A 16,749-nucleotide genomic window follows, 5' to 3' on the forward strand; every position below is an offset into this window, starting at 1 on the left:
GAGGACACCTCAGTGAACAAGAGGATGTGGTCACTGCCTTCAGGGAGCCGACTGCCAAGTGGGAAAAGACAGATGATGAACAAATAATCTGGATAATTCCAGATTGTGAGAATGCTATAAAGAAAATGAAGACGGGGGTGGGAGTGGTGATAGAGTACACCTGAGTGGCCACTTCAGCTAGGGTAGTCCAGGGGTCATTTGAGGAGGTGGCATTTGAGTTGAGACCCGAATGCTGGGGAGTAGCCAGGCTTTGGGCAAAAGTATTCCAGGTAGAAAGAACAGCAAGAGCAAGAGCCCTGAGGTAGGAACAGGCTTGGCAAATTCAAGGAGCAGATAGAAGGCCAGTGAGATGAGATCAGAGAAACTCAGGGTCACATTGTCTCGCCCTTGAAAGGTATAATAAAGTGTTGGATTTCATTCCTAGTGTAATAGAACACCATTGGAGGGTTTTAAGCAGTGGGGTGACACAATCTGACTTGTGTTTTGATTCTAAAGACATCTATTGAGCACTTCTTGTATGCTGAAACCTCACCTATTAAATCATTTAATTTCAGTAACAATCCTATGAGTTAGGGACTATAATTAACTCCACCTTAACAGATGAGGAAACCAAGGCATAGAGAGGTCAGGTAACTTGCCCAAGTTCACAGCTGGAAATGCACAGCCAGGGTTCAAGCCCAGGCTGCCTGGCTTGAGTCTGTGTACTTGACCCTGGGTCCTGCTGCTTCCTGAGAGGTTACTGGGTACAGAACTGGGGCAAGAGTGGAGGCGGAGAGGCCTGTAGCGAGTGGGAGCGACTTCATCCGGAATCCCGCCTGCTGGGTATGTCTCAGGGTCAGGGTGTGGGGTAGGCCTTTCCTCCCGGGCCTGCTGGCCCGGCCGTCCGTACATCTCAGAGCGTCTGCCTTCCTGCCGTGACCTGTCTCCCACAGGCTCTGTCCTTGTCTTGCAGAAGGACAAGTTCTGCGTATATGAAGAGTACTGCAGCAACCACGAGAAGGCCCTGCGTCTGCTTGTGGAGCTGAACAAGATCCCCACCGTGCGGGCCTTCCTTCTGGTGAGTTAACTGTCACCCCTGCTTCTCTCTTCCTCTCTGCCTCAGCCTTGCGAATCCACACAGACCCACGGTACCTGATCCCTTCCTCAGCTAGGGCAGTCTGTGTACAGCAGGTATCGCAAATGTTTTCTGTAAAGGGCTAGATAATGAATAATTTTTGCCTTTTTGCGTCATACGGCCGTGTCATCACGACTCGACTCTGCTGCTGTAGCGTGAAAACAGCCGTAAGTAATATGTAAGAAATGAGCATGGCTGTATTCCAATAAAACTTTATTTATAAAAATAGGCATAGAGGGCTGAATTGGCTCTAGGGCCAAATTTGCCAATTCCTGTTCTAAAGTAATGATCCTGATAAGACTGATAACAATAGTATTAATAACTGTATTCAATATTATTAGTATTATTTAATTATAAGTGAAAGAAAATCTGGTTAAAATTGGCTTAAGGAAAAAAAAAATTTACTGGTTCACTTTCTTGGAAAGTTTAAGACCTGAGAGAGCTTCAGGTACAGCAGAATCTGGGTGTTCCAGTGACATCACCAGGAGTGTGTCTCTTGGTTCTGCTTTTCTCACCTTGGCTCCATTCCCAGGCAGGCTCTCCGCATGTGGCGGCAACGTAGCCTGCAGTGGCTCCACGCTTATACCTCTCATAGCCGAGCAACTCCAGGATAAAGAGGGCTCCTCTTTTCTAATGGTAACAGCAAAAATTCTGGGTCTGATGCTCATTGGCTCAGCTTGGCTCAAGACCATATCTGTGAACCAGTTGCTGTAGACAGAGGGATTGGCTGGTGCTCGGATTGGTCACTTCTGGAGCTGGAGGGCGGGGTCAACTCCATTCATACTACAGGCCCTAAGGCTGTGGGTGGATCCCTAAAGGATGTTGGTTTGCACTTGTGGAAGTAAGTGGGGAACGGACGTTGGTCAGGCAAAACCACAGACACCCATGATGGTCTTTCCTACAATCTCACGATTCACTTGTGTATAAAACGGGTTCTCATTTGTGATCTCCTTGGAGCTTTACCGGCTGCTGTCTGTTGTGTATGAGTTGAGGTATACATTTGTCTGCCTTACAGACATCCCAAGTAACAGTGGTCTAAACAAGGTAGACATTTATTTCTCTCCCATGTTAAGAATGTGGAAGTAGGCAGTCTGGGGGTGGTATGGGGGTCCCAGTGTCAGGGGCCAGTGCCCTAGTATGTGCCCTCATCGACATAGTCTAAGACGACTTCTCACCACTTCCACGCTCCAGGTGGTGGGATGCAGGAAGGTTGGGAAGGAGGGCCTGCCCCTCCCCTTTTAAGGGCACAGTAGGAAGCTGCACACATCTGCTCACATCCCATTGGCCAGAACTTAGTCACGTGGCCACACCTAGCTGCAAGGGAGGCTGGGAAATGTAGGCTTTATTCTGGGCAGCCCTGTGCCCAGCTGAAAATTCTGTCTCTTTGGAAGAAGAATACATTCAGGGACACCGCATAGCCTTTGCCACAGGTGGTTTTGATGACTCCAAAATATTAAGTGACTTCCTGAGAGTACATACTTGAAAAGTGATTGAGCTTCTCGTGGGTTCCAGTCTTCCTCTTTTGCCTCTAAATTCCCTGCTCATTCAGTCACAGACCACCCACCCCCTGAGCCCCCATGCTGTTTTATTTCCCAGTGGCACACACAGAATTCAGCACACAAAAGTAGAACAGTTAACTGCCATGGCATAAGGAGTCTTAACCGTGTGCCCAGAGAGCTAAACTATATAGTATAATTCTTTTTTTTTTTTTTTTTTTTTTTTTTTTTGCGGCACGCAGGCCTCTCACTGCTGTGGCCTCTCCCGCTGCGGAGCACAGGCTCCGGACGCGCAGGCTCAGTGGCCATGGCTCACGGGCCTAGCTGCCCCGCGGCATATGGGATCCTCCCGGACCGGGGCACGAACCCGCGTCCCCTGCATTGGCAGGCGGACGCTCAACCACTGCGCCACCAGGGAAGCCCAGTAATTCTTAATTGCACTTCTCCCTAATGCACAGTCTCCAAGAAAATACTTCCAGGATTTTGATTCAAAATGTGTGTTTCCTTCACCAGTGAGTTCGTGTTGCTTGGCCCGCTTCCAGTAAGCATCTGAGGCAGGGGAGCTTGGCCAGCTGATTGCCACTTTTGTCTCAAGCATCTTAGGTGTTCAGAACTGGTACATTTTGTTGTTGGTATCTGCATCTTTACATTTCTGGTTTTTCACTTATATTCTTAAGAGTCTGGGGACAAAACAAAGATAAGTCAGGTAGTATAAGGTCACACACGCGGCCACGTTTCTGTGGTTGGCCCGGGACTTTGATGCAGCACCGCTCTGCCGTGGTCCTGCTGCCCAGGCTTGGGCTCCCTGAGTCCCACCGTCTGGACTCAGCTGTGTCTTGGGAGGCAGGAAGATGCCCAGGAGGTGTTTGCAGGGGTGTGGGAAGGAAGTGCTTCACTTCTTCTTTTTTCCTTCCTCTCTCTCCTGCAGTCTTCCTGGTAGGCCAGGCTGCCCTTTTCCTGGCAGCAGCTGGGCTGGGCCAGATTGGACAGGGGGAGGAGGTGTGGGGCGCCAGCACACACGCCATCTGTCTCCCTCCTTGCTGGCATCTCCCAGCTTCTGGCCACCTGCAGAAGAGCCGTCTCGAGTCTATTATGGGATGTTAAGACATTGGGAACAGACACAATCTGGCTTTCCATTCATGATGTGTACTGTACACTAGCAGAGAGATGGGGCGGGGACTTCATCTTTCTGTGCCTCAGTTTCTTATCTATAAAATGGGGATAATTGATTCATGTATTCATTCAACAACTTTGTTTTGAGCACCTACCAAGTGGTGGGGATCATTCTAAGTACTGGCGATATAACAGTGACCAAGGAAAGAAAAGTCCCTGCTCTCATGGAGTGGCCATTCTCGTAGGGGGGACTTCCATGGTATGTCACATGGCATTTCGTTCTCTGCAGGAAATAACGTGAGTTAAGGATGGCAGGAGATTTGAGCAAGTTTGGGTGGTGGCTGCTATTTTAGATGGGTCTTTGGGAACACCGTGTCTTAGGGGACCTTCAAGCAGAGACCTGGATAAAGTTAAGTGAGAGAGGCAAGGAGTATCTGGAGGGAAAGCATTCTAGGTAGAGGACCTGCAAGTGCAAAGGTCCTGAGGTCCTAGTGTGTTTGAGGAATAGCAAGAAGGCCAGGATGGCTGGATTGGAGAGTGTGAGAGGAAAAGTAGAAGGACAAGGGGTCAGAAAGATTGAAAGAGGCCAGATAATGAAGGAGCATTTAGACAATGGGACGAATCTGAGAGTTTTAGAAAGCTTTGTTATTGCCGTGTAGCGTACTTGTGATGAGTGTACTCACAGCATGATGAATATTTGCATATGTGTGCACCCATGGAACCACCCCCTGAGATCAAGATTTAGAACACTCCACTGCAGAAGGTTCGCTCCAGAAGGTTCCCTGTGCCCTTTCCCAGGCATGCCCCTCTGTGCAGCCAGAGGTAACCTCTATGCCGATTTCGCTCACTAAAGGTTAGGTTTGCCTGGTCTAGAACGTTTCACGAATGGAATCACATAGGAGGCTTTTGTGTCCGCCTCTTTCGCTCAACATAATGTCTATGAGGTTCGTCCAGGTTGGAGCATGTGGCAGTACTTTCAGTAGAATATTCAATTTTAGTCTGAGTGGGATGGCAAACTGTGGGATGGTTTCGAGCAGAGAGGAATGATGTGAACCAATTTGCATTTTGAGCGGCTCCCCTTGGCCGTGCGAGGGTAGGAGCAAGGAGACCAGGGTGGAGGCTTGTGTGAGTTTCCCAGGGCTGCTGTGACAATGACCACAAACCGGGTGGCTTAAAACAAAATGTATTCTCTCACAGTTCTGAGGCCCGAAGTCTGAGATCAAGGTGTCAGCAGGGCTCTGCTTCCTCCGAAGGCTCCAGGGAAGGGTCCTGCCTTTCCTCTTCCAGCTTTGGGTGGCCTCACGTGTTTCTTGCCTTGTGGAACCAGAGCTCCAGTCTCCACCTCCCTCTTCACACAGCTGCCTTCTCTGTGTCCTGTCCTCTTCTTTTTTTTTTTTTTGCTGTACGCGGGCCTCTCACTGTTGTGGCCTCTCCCGTTGCGGAGCACAGGCTCCGGACGCACAGGCTCAGCGGCCATGGCTCACGGGCCCAGCCGCTCCGCGGCATATGGGATCCTCCCAGACCGGGGCACGAACCCGTATCCCCTGCATCGGCAGGCGGACTCTCAACCACTGCGCCACCAGGGAGGCCCCGTGTCCTCTTCTTATAAGGACCTGGAGCCTGTTGATTTCAGGCCCACCCTAATCCAGACTGAGAATGACCTCATCTTAATTGGACTAATTATATCTGTAAAGACCTTATTTCCAAATAAGGTCACATTCTGAGTTTCTGGGTGGACATGGCATTTGGGGGGACACTATTCAACCCACTCTGGGGCTGCTGCAGTGGTCCAGGCAGGAGATGACGGTGGTGAGGGTGGGGCGGTAGTGCTTGGAGAGATGGTTGGATTTACACAGAGTCTGATTGTCCAGCTGACACGATGTGCCACATGGTTGGCTTTGGGGTATTAACGAATGAGAAGAATCAAAGATGTCTCCAGGGCTTAGGGCCCAAACAGCTGGAAGAATGGAGGTATAGTTTCCTGAAATGGTGAAGGTTGGGTAGGAGCAGGTAGGAGAGGTAAATTAAAAAAATTCCCTTTTGGGGAATTCCCTGGCAGTCTGGTGGTTAGGAGTCAGCGCTTTCACTGCCGAGGCCGGGTTCGATCCCTGGTTGGGGAACTAAGATTTCGCAAGCTGTGGGGTGTGGCCAAAAAAAAACAAATTTCCTTTTGGATGTGTGAGGTTTAAGGATGCCTGTTAGATGTCCAGGTGGGGATTTGGGCCTAGAATCAGAGATGTGAGTCTCGGGTTTTGGGAAGGGAGGGGCCAGGCTGGAGGTAGAAAGTTGAGTAGTTTCTGCGTAAAGGATGGTTAAAGTGGTGAAAGTGATGGGTCTGGATGAGGTCAGCGGGGAATGAGTGTGGATGGAAAGGGCAACCCAGGGGCATGGCTATCATTAGGAGGTTGGGAAGAGGGTGAGGATGACACCTCACCTGAATCAATTCTGTGAAATTAGGATGGTTTAAAGAGAGGATTCTCAAAAGTTCTTCCCATAGTACCTGGGGCATAATCTTATTAGAATAGTGAATAATAGCTCTGTGTGTGCTTGCTTTTTTTTTTTTTTTCTTTTTAAATGAAAATCTAGGGTGTTTGGGGTGAAGAGGAATTGGTGGCTGTGACAGTCCTGTGAAAACTTCTTGATCCTGGACAAAGAGACAGGCCTTTCTCCAGCCAAGCCCTGGGGGCATCTGGAAAGCACACCCCACTCCCAGGCTCCCTCTCTCTGCCTGGAGCTGACATCATCAGGGCAGCTTGTGGGGAGCGCTGGCTTGGAGGACAAAGGCCTGAGTGTGAGCAGTGTGGGACCTGGCACATCCCAGCTGCTGCAGCCCTCATCCCCCATCTGTGCCAGGGCTGGATGTGGGGCTGGGAGCCATGCAGCTCCTGCTAGAGCAGGGACCCAGGGTCCCTGGGACTATTCCTCTAAGGGGAGGGTCCCCAAAGATCCCCGAGAGGCAGAGGACTTAGTTCTGAGACTTGGGCCAGTGCTTCTGGCTCTGAGTGCCAGTTTGCCCATCTGGAATAGGGATCTTGCTTATTCTAGGGCTGTGAGGGTGAACTTTACTTATGGGTGAAACACAAGGCACAGAGCCTTAGGCATGGTAAGCACACGGTAAATGTTCTCTGGTCTTATTTTACCTTGACTATAAGCAGGGAAATTGTCTGCTTTGTTGGGCAGTTCCCCAGTGCTTGGAACTGTGCCCGGCACATGGTAAGCATACAGTGTGTATTTGGAGGATGAATGAATGAATAAATGATTGGATGGGAATCCATTTTCCCAAGAGTCCCGTTCCATTTCCATTCTGCTAGCATGGTGTTGAGGCGGAAGGCTGAGACCCCTTCATTGCTGGATGTGCTGGCAGTTTGTTCATTCATTCATTAGTCCATTCATTCCTTCATTAGTCTGTTCATTCATTCATTCATTCGTACATTGGGCACACAGTGAGCCCTAGGGACCCAGGACTGTGAGGGGCGTGGTGGGAGACCACAGACATGTAACTTGGTACACTTCTTTCCCATGCATGACTTTCTACTTTACTACCGATAGGTTCTCCATAAACAATGCCTCGTTTTGTTTTGTGTGTCATTAAAAGCTTTATGTAAATGGGTTCACACCATACATATCCTTTTGTTTTCCTTTTTTGCTTAAGAGCATGTTTTCGAGGTTCACCCACATTGCTATACATAGCTTTAGTTCTCCCATTTTCACCACTGCGTAGTGTACCATTGTGGAAATCTGCTGCAAACATTTTTCATTCTCCAACTGATGGATATTTAGGTTGCTTTCCACTTTTTGCTGTTTCAAACAAGGCAGTTTTGAGTGTCCATGTTCCTGTGTCCTGTGCATGTGTGTGAGTTTCTGTAGAATGAGGGTTGGCAGACTTTTCTGTAAAAGGCCAGATAGTAAATATTTTAGGTTTTGCAACTATAAGGTCTTTGTTACAACTACTCAGCTCTCAGACGCAGCCATGGACATTATGTAAACAAATGGGTATGGCTGTGTTCCAGTAAAAATTTAATTGCCAAAACAGGGAGTAGGCAGGATTTGGCCCACGGGCAATAGTTTGCCAGCCTCTGATCTAGGCTTTGTGCTGGGTTGTAGAATATACACATTTCTTCCTCCCTTAGGTATTGTTAAGTTGCTTCCAAAGTGCTTTTCTGTAGCTGCATTTTGAGAGTGCTTCCCATGATTATTTGAGGGTGGCTAAATTCCTTTGCTGTCCTTGGTGAGTTCTAACGAAGGTCTCCTGTCCCTTTTCAGAGCTGCATGCTCCTGGGAGGCCGGAAGACCACGGACATCCCTCTGGAGGGCTACCTGTTATCTCCTATTCAGAGGATCTGCAAGTACCCCCTCCTCCTCAAGGTGAGACGTTCCCCCTGTTCCTTTCCCCAATTATGAAGTGACAGAAAATTCAGGTTTGCCTGGCTTAATCAAAAAAAAAATAAAACTTGTTAGTTCAGGTAGCTGAGAAGTTTAGGGGCAGCATCGGTTTTGGGCCAGGCTGCATCCAGGCCAGGACCCTGCCTCTTTCTCCCTGGTTCAATTCTGCTTCCCACCTTTCCGCTCTTACTTTCAGCATGGTAGCAGATGGCTGTAGTTACTGTGGCTTTGCACCCTCTCAAGTTCAAAGACAATGGGAAAGAGTGAGCCTCTCTTCCAGTAGCTCTGACAAAAGTCCCAAGAGTCACTCAGGCTTTGGTAATCTGTGGCCAGGAGAATCCAATATTAGGAATGCTTTGGGCCTGAGTCATGTGCTTTCATTTGAACCAATTACAGGGAGCCTTTGCTTGTGCTGTTTGCCCTCCTCTCATATGCTTGGACTTGCACTCTACCCCTGACCCAGTCACTGTGAGCTGGGTAGTGTTGTGCTTTGATTGGCTGAGATATGGTCCAGTGACAGTGAGCAGGGCAGTGTCGTGTTCTGATTGGCTGAGACCACAGTCGGGTGCTCCACCCCTGAACCAATCAACCCTGAGCAAGCCAGCTCTGATTGGCACAGACTTGTGTCATGCGCTCCCACCAGTCACCGGATCCCACAGGCCAAAAGTCCAGTGATGGAGAGAGAGGGACCCCCTCACCCAAATCTGGGCTCTTGGTGGAAGAGGGGTGCGGGTGCAGATGCGGGGGGCACAAACCAGAGCCATCGACACACCTGCTCTCTCCCTCCCCGCCCAGCCACATTTGACTTAGTCTTGGTCAGGCAGACCAAGGGAAGATGTGCTGATTGTGGGAGGGCCCAAGAAGTCTCGATCCTCAACTTCTGAGTCACCTTCCAGGAAGATCTCCAGCTGGGTGGATGGCTCTGCTGCCATCCACTGCTTTCATCCACTTTTCTGCCCTTGGAGATGGTGGCCGTTGGCCTGAGCCTGCCCTGGCTCCATCCTGAAGGCCTTCTGTCTGACAGCTGTTTCCTGGGGTCCCTGCTGGTGGATTAATTTGGCTGGTGGTGCCTCATTCATGCACCTGCGCACTGGGGCCACATGCATCTTTGCTCCATGAGCTGAAAGGGAGAGGGGAGGGGAAAGGTACTAGGGATTCTTGAACTTGCCTTTCTGCTGGAGACAGTGTTTGACAAGACCCTCTTGGGGGCCATCAGCTCTGCCTGTGAACACAGGCCTTTAACATGCGTCTCCGTGGGTGGTGGGACCCAGCTCTCCCTGCGCCTCCTCTGGCCTGCTGCTGTTTATGCCTCCCAGGGAGCTGAAAGAACCATCTGCAGTTGTTCTTGCAGCTGCTTGGATCCCCAGACAGGTGTTGGAAATGCCATAAGTAGCTCAGCTCTTCATCTTGGTGCTGAAGAAGCTCCAGGTGGAACTTGTACATGGGTAACCTGTGGACTGCAGTGGACCTGCAGATGTGCTTCACTTGATTTGTTTGGTGTGTTTTCCAAACTTGAATCAGTTGCCGGCATTTAAGAGGTAGTATTCTGCCGTGGTTTAGGGCAGGGGTTGGCAAAACTGTGGCCTGTGAGCCAAATCCAGCCCATGGGCTGTTTTTGTAAATCCATGAGCTAAGAATGGTGTTTACATGTTTTTAAGGGTTAAAAAAGCCCCCAAAACAAGGGAAGAAGAATATGTGACAGAGACCGGATGTGGCCAGCAAAGCCTAAAATATTTACAGTCTGGCCATTTACAGAAAAAATTTGCTGACCCCTGGATTAGAGCCAGTCCTTGCAGTCACAGGCTGTCTGGGTTTGAATTCTAGCTCTGCCATTTACTGGCTGCTTAACCTTGGGAAAGTCACTTACCTGGGCCTCAGTTTCCCTGTCTGTAATACAGTGTTTGTATTAATAGTACTGATAGGGTTGATATGATGATTAAAGATTTATTTACTTAATTCCTATAGCAACTCAATGAAGTAGACACTGTGGTCAGCCCCATTTTAGAGATGAGGCACAGAGGCACAGACAAGGGAAGTGGCCCGTTTAAGGTCTCACATTAGGTCAGCGGGAGGAACCATGATTGGAACCTGGGCAGAGTCTGATTCTAGAGTTCTGCACCCTAACCATCAAGCTACACTGCCTGTTGAGAAGCACTTTGGAGAGTTAAGCCGCCGAAGTGCTGGGGTGACGGGGATGCTGACCTTCTCAGCTCCCTAGGTGGGGGTCTGGGAAGGTTGGTGGTCTTGTGTTTTGTGGCTTGGTGGCTAGTTTGCTCCTTCTTTCCTGGGTTTCAAAACCTTGAATATCTGACCCATTGGAAGAATCGCCAGCTACAGCCCCAGACCCCAACCAAGGTTCCCTAGGTATGAACACTTAGGTTTCTGGATCTTGGGAAAGTCTGGTATCCCAGTGGCCACTTGGAGTGGCAGTTTCTGTAATGTATTTTAACAACCAGTGGGGCTGGACCTGTATGTCCTGGTGGACTCTAAGCTCTCGATGTGAAGTCCAGGTGTTTCTGAGGCCTGCTCAGCCCCAGGGGCCACAGTCTGGCCCGGTGAGATTCCTGGACTCTGGATTCCCAGGAGAGCAGAGAAGGAGAGAGACAGAACCCGCTGGCAATTGATGGAGGAATAACTGCCCACAGGAAACAATGAGGAAACGGAGCTGTGGGTTTTCCTCCAAACCAAATGGCTGTTTACACGTCCCGTTTCCTCCATCTCCAGCTGTGTTTATCCGGGGCTCAGAGAGCACTGGGGCACCTGCCAGCAGGGCCTGAGATTCCTGTGGGGACATGCCATGCTCCCCGCCCGACAGAATTGCTCAGAGTGTCCTGGCCTTTGGCACCCACAGCTGGAATGTTTGCATCAGAAAACAGCTGGGATTGAGGGGAACGCTACGTACCCCTCCTGAGTTCCTTTTTTCTGTCACATTTTCCAGTGGATTTTCAAAGATGATCCTATGAGCTTGGGGCAGCTGAGCCTGAACCCTCAGTCCTGCCCACACCCCCTCCGATGCTGACGCCCTCGCAGATGTCCCTGTGGCCTTCTGAGCGCCCTTGTTTGAGCTGAACTTTGACTTGAGTAGGCGAACAGGGTTGAGGAGCCTGGGTGGGGAGGGGGACGGGGCGAAAATGAAAGTCTCTTTGGGAATAGCCCCGAAAAGCTGAACTTGAAACAGTGCCTAAGAATAACCGGAACATTCTATTTCAGCCTTCAGCCCAGGTCTGGGATAGCCAGTTGGCATTTTCAGGCTTTGCTGAGTTTTCCGTCAACGTTTCCCAGAAAATGATTCAGGTTTGGGGTGATGCCCCTGGTGCTCAAATGGCAAGTGCCCGAGGGGAGACCCACTGTCACGGACCCTTTTAGTTACTGCCTGGTGACATGCAGATCTTACTGGCACGCGCACCAGCTGCTGGCATGGCTCAGGGCCACAGTCGTGAGCAAGACAGACCCAGTGCCTGTCCCTTGGAGCTTCAGTCTCGGACTGGACCCACAAGGGCCTGGTATGTAATGGAAGCAGGTTGAGGCCGGCAGGGGGCAAACAGGAGGGGTACATCTGTCTAAAGGGGCAGCTTCCCCTCCAGTCCCCTGTTCCCTTTGTCTCCTGCCACTCTGACCCCTTCCTTTCAGTCTCCTTTGCTGATTCCTCACCTTCCAGGCCTCCAAGTGTAGGTGGGCTCAGTCCGTGGGCCATTTTTCTATCCAGATTTGCACCTGCGGTGGCCTCATCCATTCCATGCCCCACCCTGCTTTTAAAGTATATTCCCAAGTTGTGCAACCGTCACCACAATAATTTTAGAACATTTGCATCACCCCCAAGAGAAACTCTGGATCCACGAACAGCCACTTCCCTTTTCCCTCCTCCCTGCAGCCCCCGGCAAGCACTCATCTACTTTCTGTCTCTGTGAATTTGCCTACTCTGGGCATTTCATATGAGTGGAATCACGTAATATGTAGCTTTTTGTGTCTGGCTTCTTTCACTTAGCACAGTGTTTTCAAGGTTCATCCATGTTGTAGTATACATCACCACTTTATTCCTTTTTGTGGCGGAATAATATTCCATTGTGTGGGTGGGTATACCATGTTTTGTTTATCCGTTCATCAGTTGATGGGTGCTTGGGTTGTTTCCACTTTCTGGAGATTAGGAATAATGCTGCTGTGAACATCTTTGTAGAAGTTTCTAGGTGGACATTCCCATGGCTGTAGACCCTGTCTCTGTCCGATGACTTCCAGCCTGGACCTCTCACCTAAACCTGGTCTTGTTCTCCTGCCCACTTGACTTCTCCGCTTGAAAGTCTCACAGGCACCTTCCACCTACCATGTCCCAAACCAAACGCTTGGCTCTCCCCTTCCCCCAGACCTGTCTCCCTCCCACCTACCGCCTCGTCCTCATCTCCGTAAACGGCCAGATCAGACATTCTGGGCCCAAACTGGGCACGTCCTGGGAGGCATCTTCTGGGACAGCAGCTGCAGAGGGGTTGTGTCAGGGATGCTCTTGCAGGATCTCTGCTCAGGGTGTCTTCTGCACCTCCCACGTCTGTCTATGCGTGATGGAGCTGTCACCTACACACAGTGCGAGGACCTTGCCATTCGGTTGTTACCTCTGTCTCCTTGGCCGTCAGGAGCGTGGTGCTCCTGGGGATGGCCCATGGTCCATCACTAAGGAGGTGTCGGCATCAGTTCTTGGTGCAGGGGGATGACTGGGGAGTGGTGTGTTTCCCACAGTGTGGGATGTGTACCGCTCACAGCTCACTAAAGGATTTTAGGTGGCACAGGAGGAAACTTTACATGGGGTGGGTGGTGGGAGAGGGGAGAAGGTAACACCAAGCACAGTCGATCACACCGTGAGACTAGTACTTTCTTAACAAATCTCTTTCAGTCTTCCTGATTATCTCCAGGAGGGGAGCCACAGTGGGTGGTGCAGTGTCTAGGGTTTTTGGAGCCGTTCATTCATTTACCAACCATTGAGCAGCTATTATATGTCAGGCATTATAGTAGGTGCTGGAGATACAAAGTGAACAAAAACTGCCCAAACCCCTTCTTCTGTGGTCTGACATTCTACTGGCGGGGGGCAGGGGGTAGAAACAGACAACAGATGAATGAATAGGAAATGTAGATACTTGTTTAGATGGCATGAATACTATGGAAAAAAAATATCAGGGTTAGTAAGGTCCAGGAGTGATGGATGGAGAAAGTGACATTTGTGCCAAGACCTCAAGGAGGTGAGGAAGGGGGCCATACAGGTACCTGGGGGAAGAGTCTTCCAGACAGAGGGAAGAGCCAGTGCAAAGGCCCTGAGGCAGGAGTGCATCTGAGGAACAGTGAGGAGGCCTGTGTGACCAGAGGGGAGGACCTGAGGGAGAGAGTCGGGGAGTGAGGTTAGAGAGATGATGGGCCTGGATTATGTGGGGCCTTGTGGGGTCTTTGCTCTGAGTGGGAAGGTTTTGAGCAGAGGAGGGACAGGATCTTAGTTCTCACGGGATCCCTCAGGCTGTTTGTGGAGAAGGGACTGTGGGGTGATGAGGGTGGAGGCGAGGGGCGGGGAGACCAGGGAGGCGTTGATACGAGTGGTCCAGGCAGGAGGTGACTGGACCAGGGTGGTGGCAGTGGAGACAGAGGCATTTTATGAGAACTGCCTCTTCATGTCATTTGCTCATTTTCTGTTGGATAGCTGTCTTCTGTGTTGATTTGCCAGAGTTCTTTCTCGTCATTCTGGCTACCTCGGGTCATCTCTTTGGAATTCTTCTCTGACCCTGATGTTACGAAGTGAGTTCCTAATCTGCTGGGGATCTGGCGTTGTTACCGTCTTGCCGAGGAGGCACAGGAAGTCACAGGTCTCTTTTCTGTGGCCCCCTTTGCCCCCGCTCTCGTCTTCCCCCCAACCACAGTGCCCGCCCTGCATCTTGCCTCTTGGGCTGAGTGCTGACACCTTGCCCACAGATGCTTCACACCTCTGACTGCACCAGCCCCAGTTCAGGCTCTTTCCATGTGGTGAGCAACGATAGCCTCGGGCTGCTGGACTCCCTCAGGGTGGGGGACCTGCTCTCTCCTCTCCCTTCCAAACCAAGCTCCGATTCCTGATCTTACTAGGGGCCCTCCCAGACCACTCTTCCTTGGAGTCCTGCCTGCATTCTGCTTTCTGCCATGCTCTGCGTGATGGTTAAGAGCCTAAGTTGGAAACCCAGCTCCACCTCTTCTTAGCTGTGTGACTGAGGGCAAGTTGCTGAACCTCTCTGTGCCCCCATTACCCTGTCTGTAAAGTCGCTACCTCCCAGGCTTGCTGCAAAGATCAATGAGACAATGCCTGAGAAAACCCATGAGAGCACTTTGCATTTTACTAGGTGTAGTCAGTCATGCTTGGTAAATGTTAGCTACTCTAATAATGCAGTGATTTTTATTTTTATTGATTCCCAACTCCTCCTCTTATTAGTATTACCTCTTTGAGAAATGACAAACTCTCTGTGCCTCAGTTTGCGCCTCTGTCAAATAGCGCCTTATCATTGGTTATTGTGAAGATTAAATGAAATAATACCTATAAAGGGCTTATAAGTGCCTAGTAAGTATGAGCTATTTTTATTGTCTCAAAGTCTGTTTTGTTCAATATTAATAAGCTACCATAGGTTTCTTTTGATTAGTCTTTTCATGATATATCTTATTTCATCCTCTTACTATTAACAATCTGTACCCTTAGATTTTTTTAAAATTAATTTTTATTGGAGTATAGTTGCTTTCCAATGTTGTATTAGTTTGTGCTGTACAGCAAAGAGAATCAGCTATATGCATACATATATCCCCTCTTTTTTGGATTTCCTTCCCATTTAGGTCACCACAGAGCACTGAGTAGAGTTCCCTGTGCTATACAGTAGGTTCTCATTAGTTATTTATTTTATACATAGTATCAATAGTGTATATATGTCAATCCCCATCTCCCAATTCATCCCACCCCTCCTTCCCCCCTGCCACCCCCATCCCCATACCCGTATATCTGTTCTCTACGTCTGTGTCTCTATTTCTGCTTTGCAGATAAGTTCACCTCTGTCATTTTTCTAGATTCCACATACAAGCGATATTGTACGATATTTGTTTTTCTCCTGACTTACTTCACTCTGTACGACAGTCTCGAGGTCCATCCACGTCTCTGCAAATTGCACAATTTCGTTCCTCGTTATGGCTAATATTCCATTGTATATATGTACCACATCTTCTTTATTCATTCATCTGTTGATGCACACTTAGGTTGCTTCCATGTCCTGGCTATTGTAAATAGTGCTGCAGTGAACATTGGGGTGCATGTGTCTTTTTTTTTTTTTTTGCGGTACACGGGCCTCTCACTGTTGTGGCCTCTCCCGTTGCGGAGCACAGGCTCCGGACGCGCAGGCTCAGCGGCCATGGCTCACGGGCCCAGCCGCTCCGCGGCATGTGGGATCCTCCCGGACCGGGGCACGAACCCTTGTCACCTGCATCAGCAGGAGGACTGTCAACCGCTGTGCCACCAAGGAAGCCCGCATGTATCTTTTTGAATTATGTTTTTCTCCAGGTACGTGCCGAGGAGTGGGATTACTGGGTCATACAGTAGTTCTGGTAGTTCTGTCTTTAGTTTTTTAACGAACCTCCACACTGTTCTCCTTAGTGGCTGTATCGATTTACATTCCCACCAACAGTGTAAGAGGGTTCCCTTTTCTCCACACCGTCTCCAGCATTTATTTTTTGTAGATTTTTTGATGATGGCCATTCTGACTGGTATGAGGTGATACCTCATTATAATTTTATGTGCATTTCTCTAATAATTAGTGACGTTGAGCATCTTTTCATGTGTTTTTTGGCCATTTGTATTGTACCCTTAGAGTTTAGGTACTTCTTTTGTAAGCAGTATGAAGTTAAAGTTTTAAAATCTGTCCTGTCAGTCTCTGTCTTTGAACAGGAGAGTTTATTTAGTCTACTTATACTTATTGATATATTTGATCTTGTTTCTACTACCTTTATAAAATTTTTTAATTTGTCCTCTTTTTTTTAATGCTTCTTTCCCGCCCCCCCCCTTCTTGCTTTATTTTGGCAAGTTTTAGTTTTTTTGGTTTAGTTACTCTTGTTTTCTTCCTTCCTTTCTCCTTCCCTCACCCTCTTCCTTCCTTCCTTTCTTTTTTTTCTTCTACTAAGTTGGAATTTAAAACTACCGCTACCACCCTCATTATCTCTCCCAATTTTACCCTCTCTTCTATAGAGCCTGGGATTGGGAGTGCAGGGTGTAGACTTTTGCAGTAAGGTGTACTGGGACCTCCTTTGGAAGTTGGATCTAGAGTCACTGCATGTTGGAGACCCACCACTGAATGTCAGTAGACACCACCCCAGGGTGTCAAACACAGGTGCCTGCAGGGCAGGTGAAAGAAGTGAGTGAGTAGATTGGATGTAACCCAGTGGGTTGGGATGGGGATTGTGACAGACTGTATAGCACACATGTCCCATCTGTGGGGGTGGCCACCAGTCGGGTCAGCCAATTGCTGTTGTCCGGTGGAAGCACAGACCAAAGGTGGCTAGAACTTCTGCTTTGCCGAGAGAGCCTGGCAATAGCAATTGGCCTGCAGCGTCTGGATTGTGACCCAGGCTCTGATCCAGTCGTGCATTGCGTAGCCAGGAGACCAAGGCTCG

General features: G+C 49.4%; 1 protein-coding gene across 2 annotated transcripts in view; it reads left to right on the forward strand.

Annotated features, from left to right (window-relative positions):
- PREX1 (phosphatidylinositol-3,4,5-trisphosphate dependent Rac exchange factor 1) overlaps positions 1–16,749 on the forward strand; it is a 195,003-nt gene that overhangs the window by 93,321 nt on the left and 84,933 nt on the right. For both annotated transcript variants that reach the window (XM_082644314.1, XM_082644315.1), the window contains 2 exons: positions 953–1,057; positions 7,987–8,088. In XM_082644314.1, coding sequence (XP_082500440.1) covers positions 953–1,057; positions 7,987–8,088 — 207 coding nt within the window. The remainder of the gene's footprint in view (positions 1–952; positions 1,058–7,986; positions 8,089–16,749) is intronic.

This window comes from Mesoplodon mirus (assembly GCF_964341445.2).
Source record: "Mesoplodon mirus genome assembly, chromosome: 15".
NCBI lineage: Eukaryota > Metazoa > Chordata > Mammalia > Artiodactyla > Ziphiidae > Mesoplodon > Mesoplodon mirus.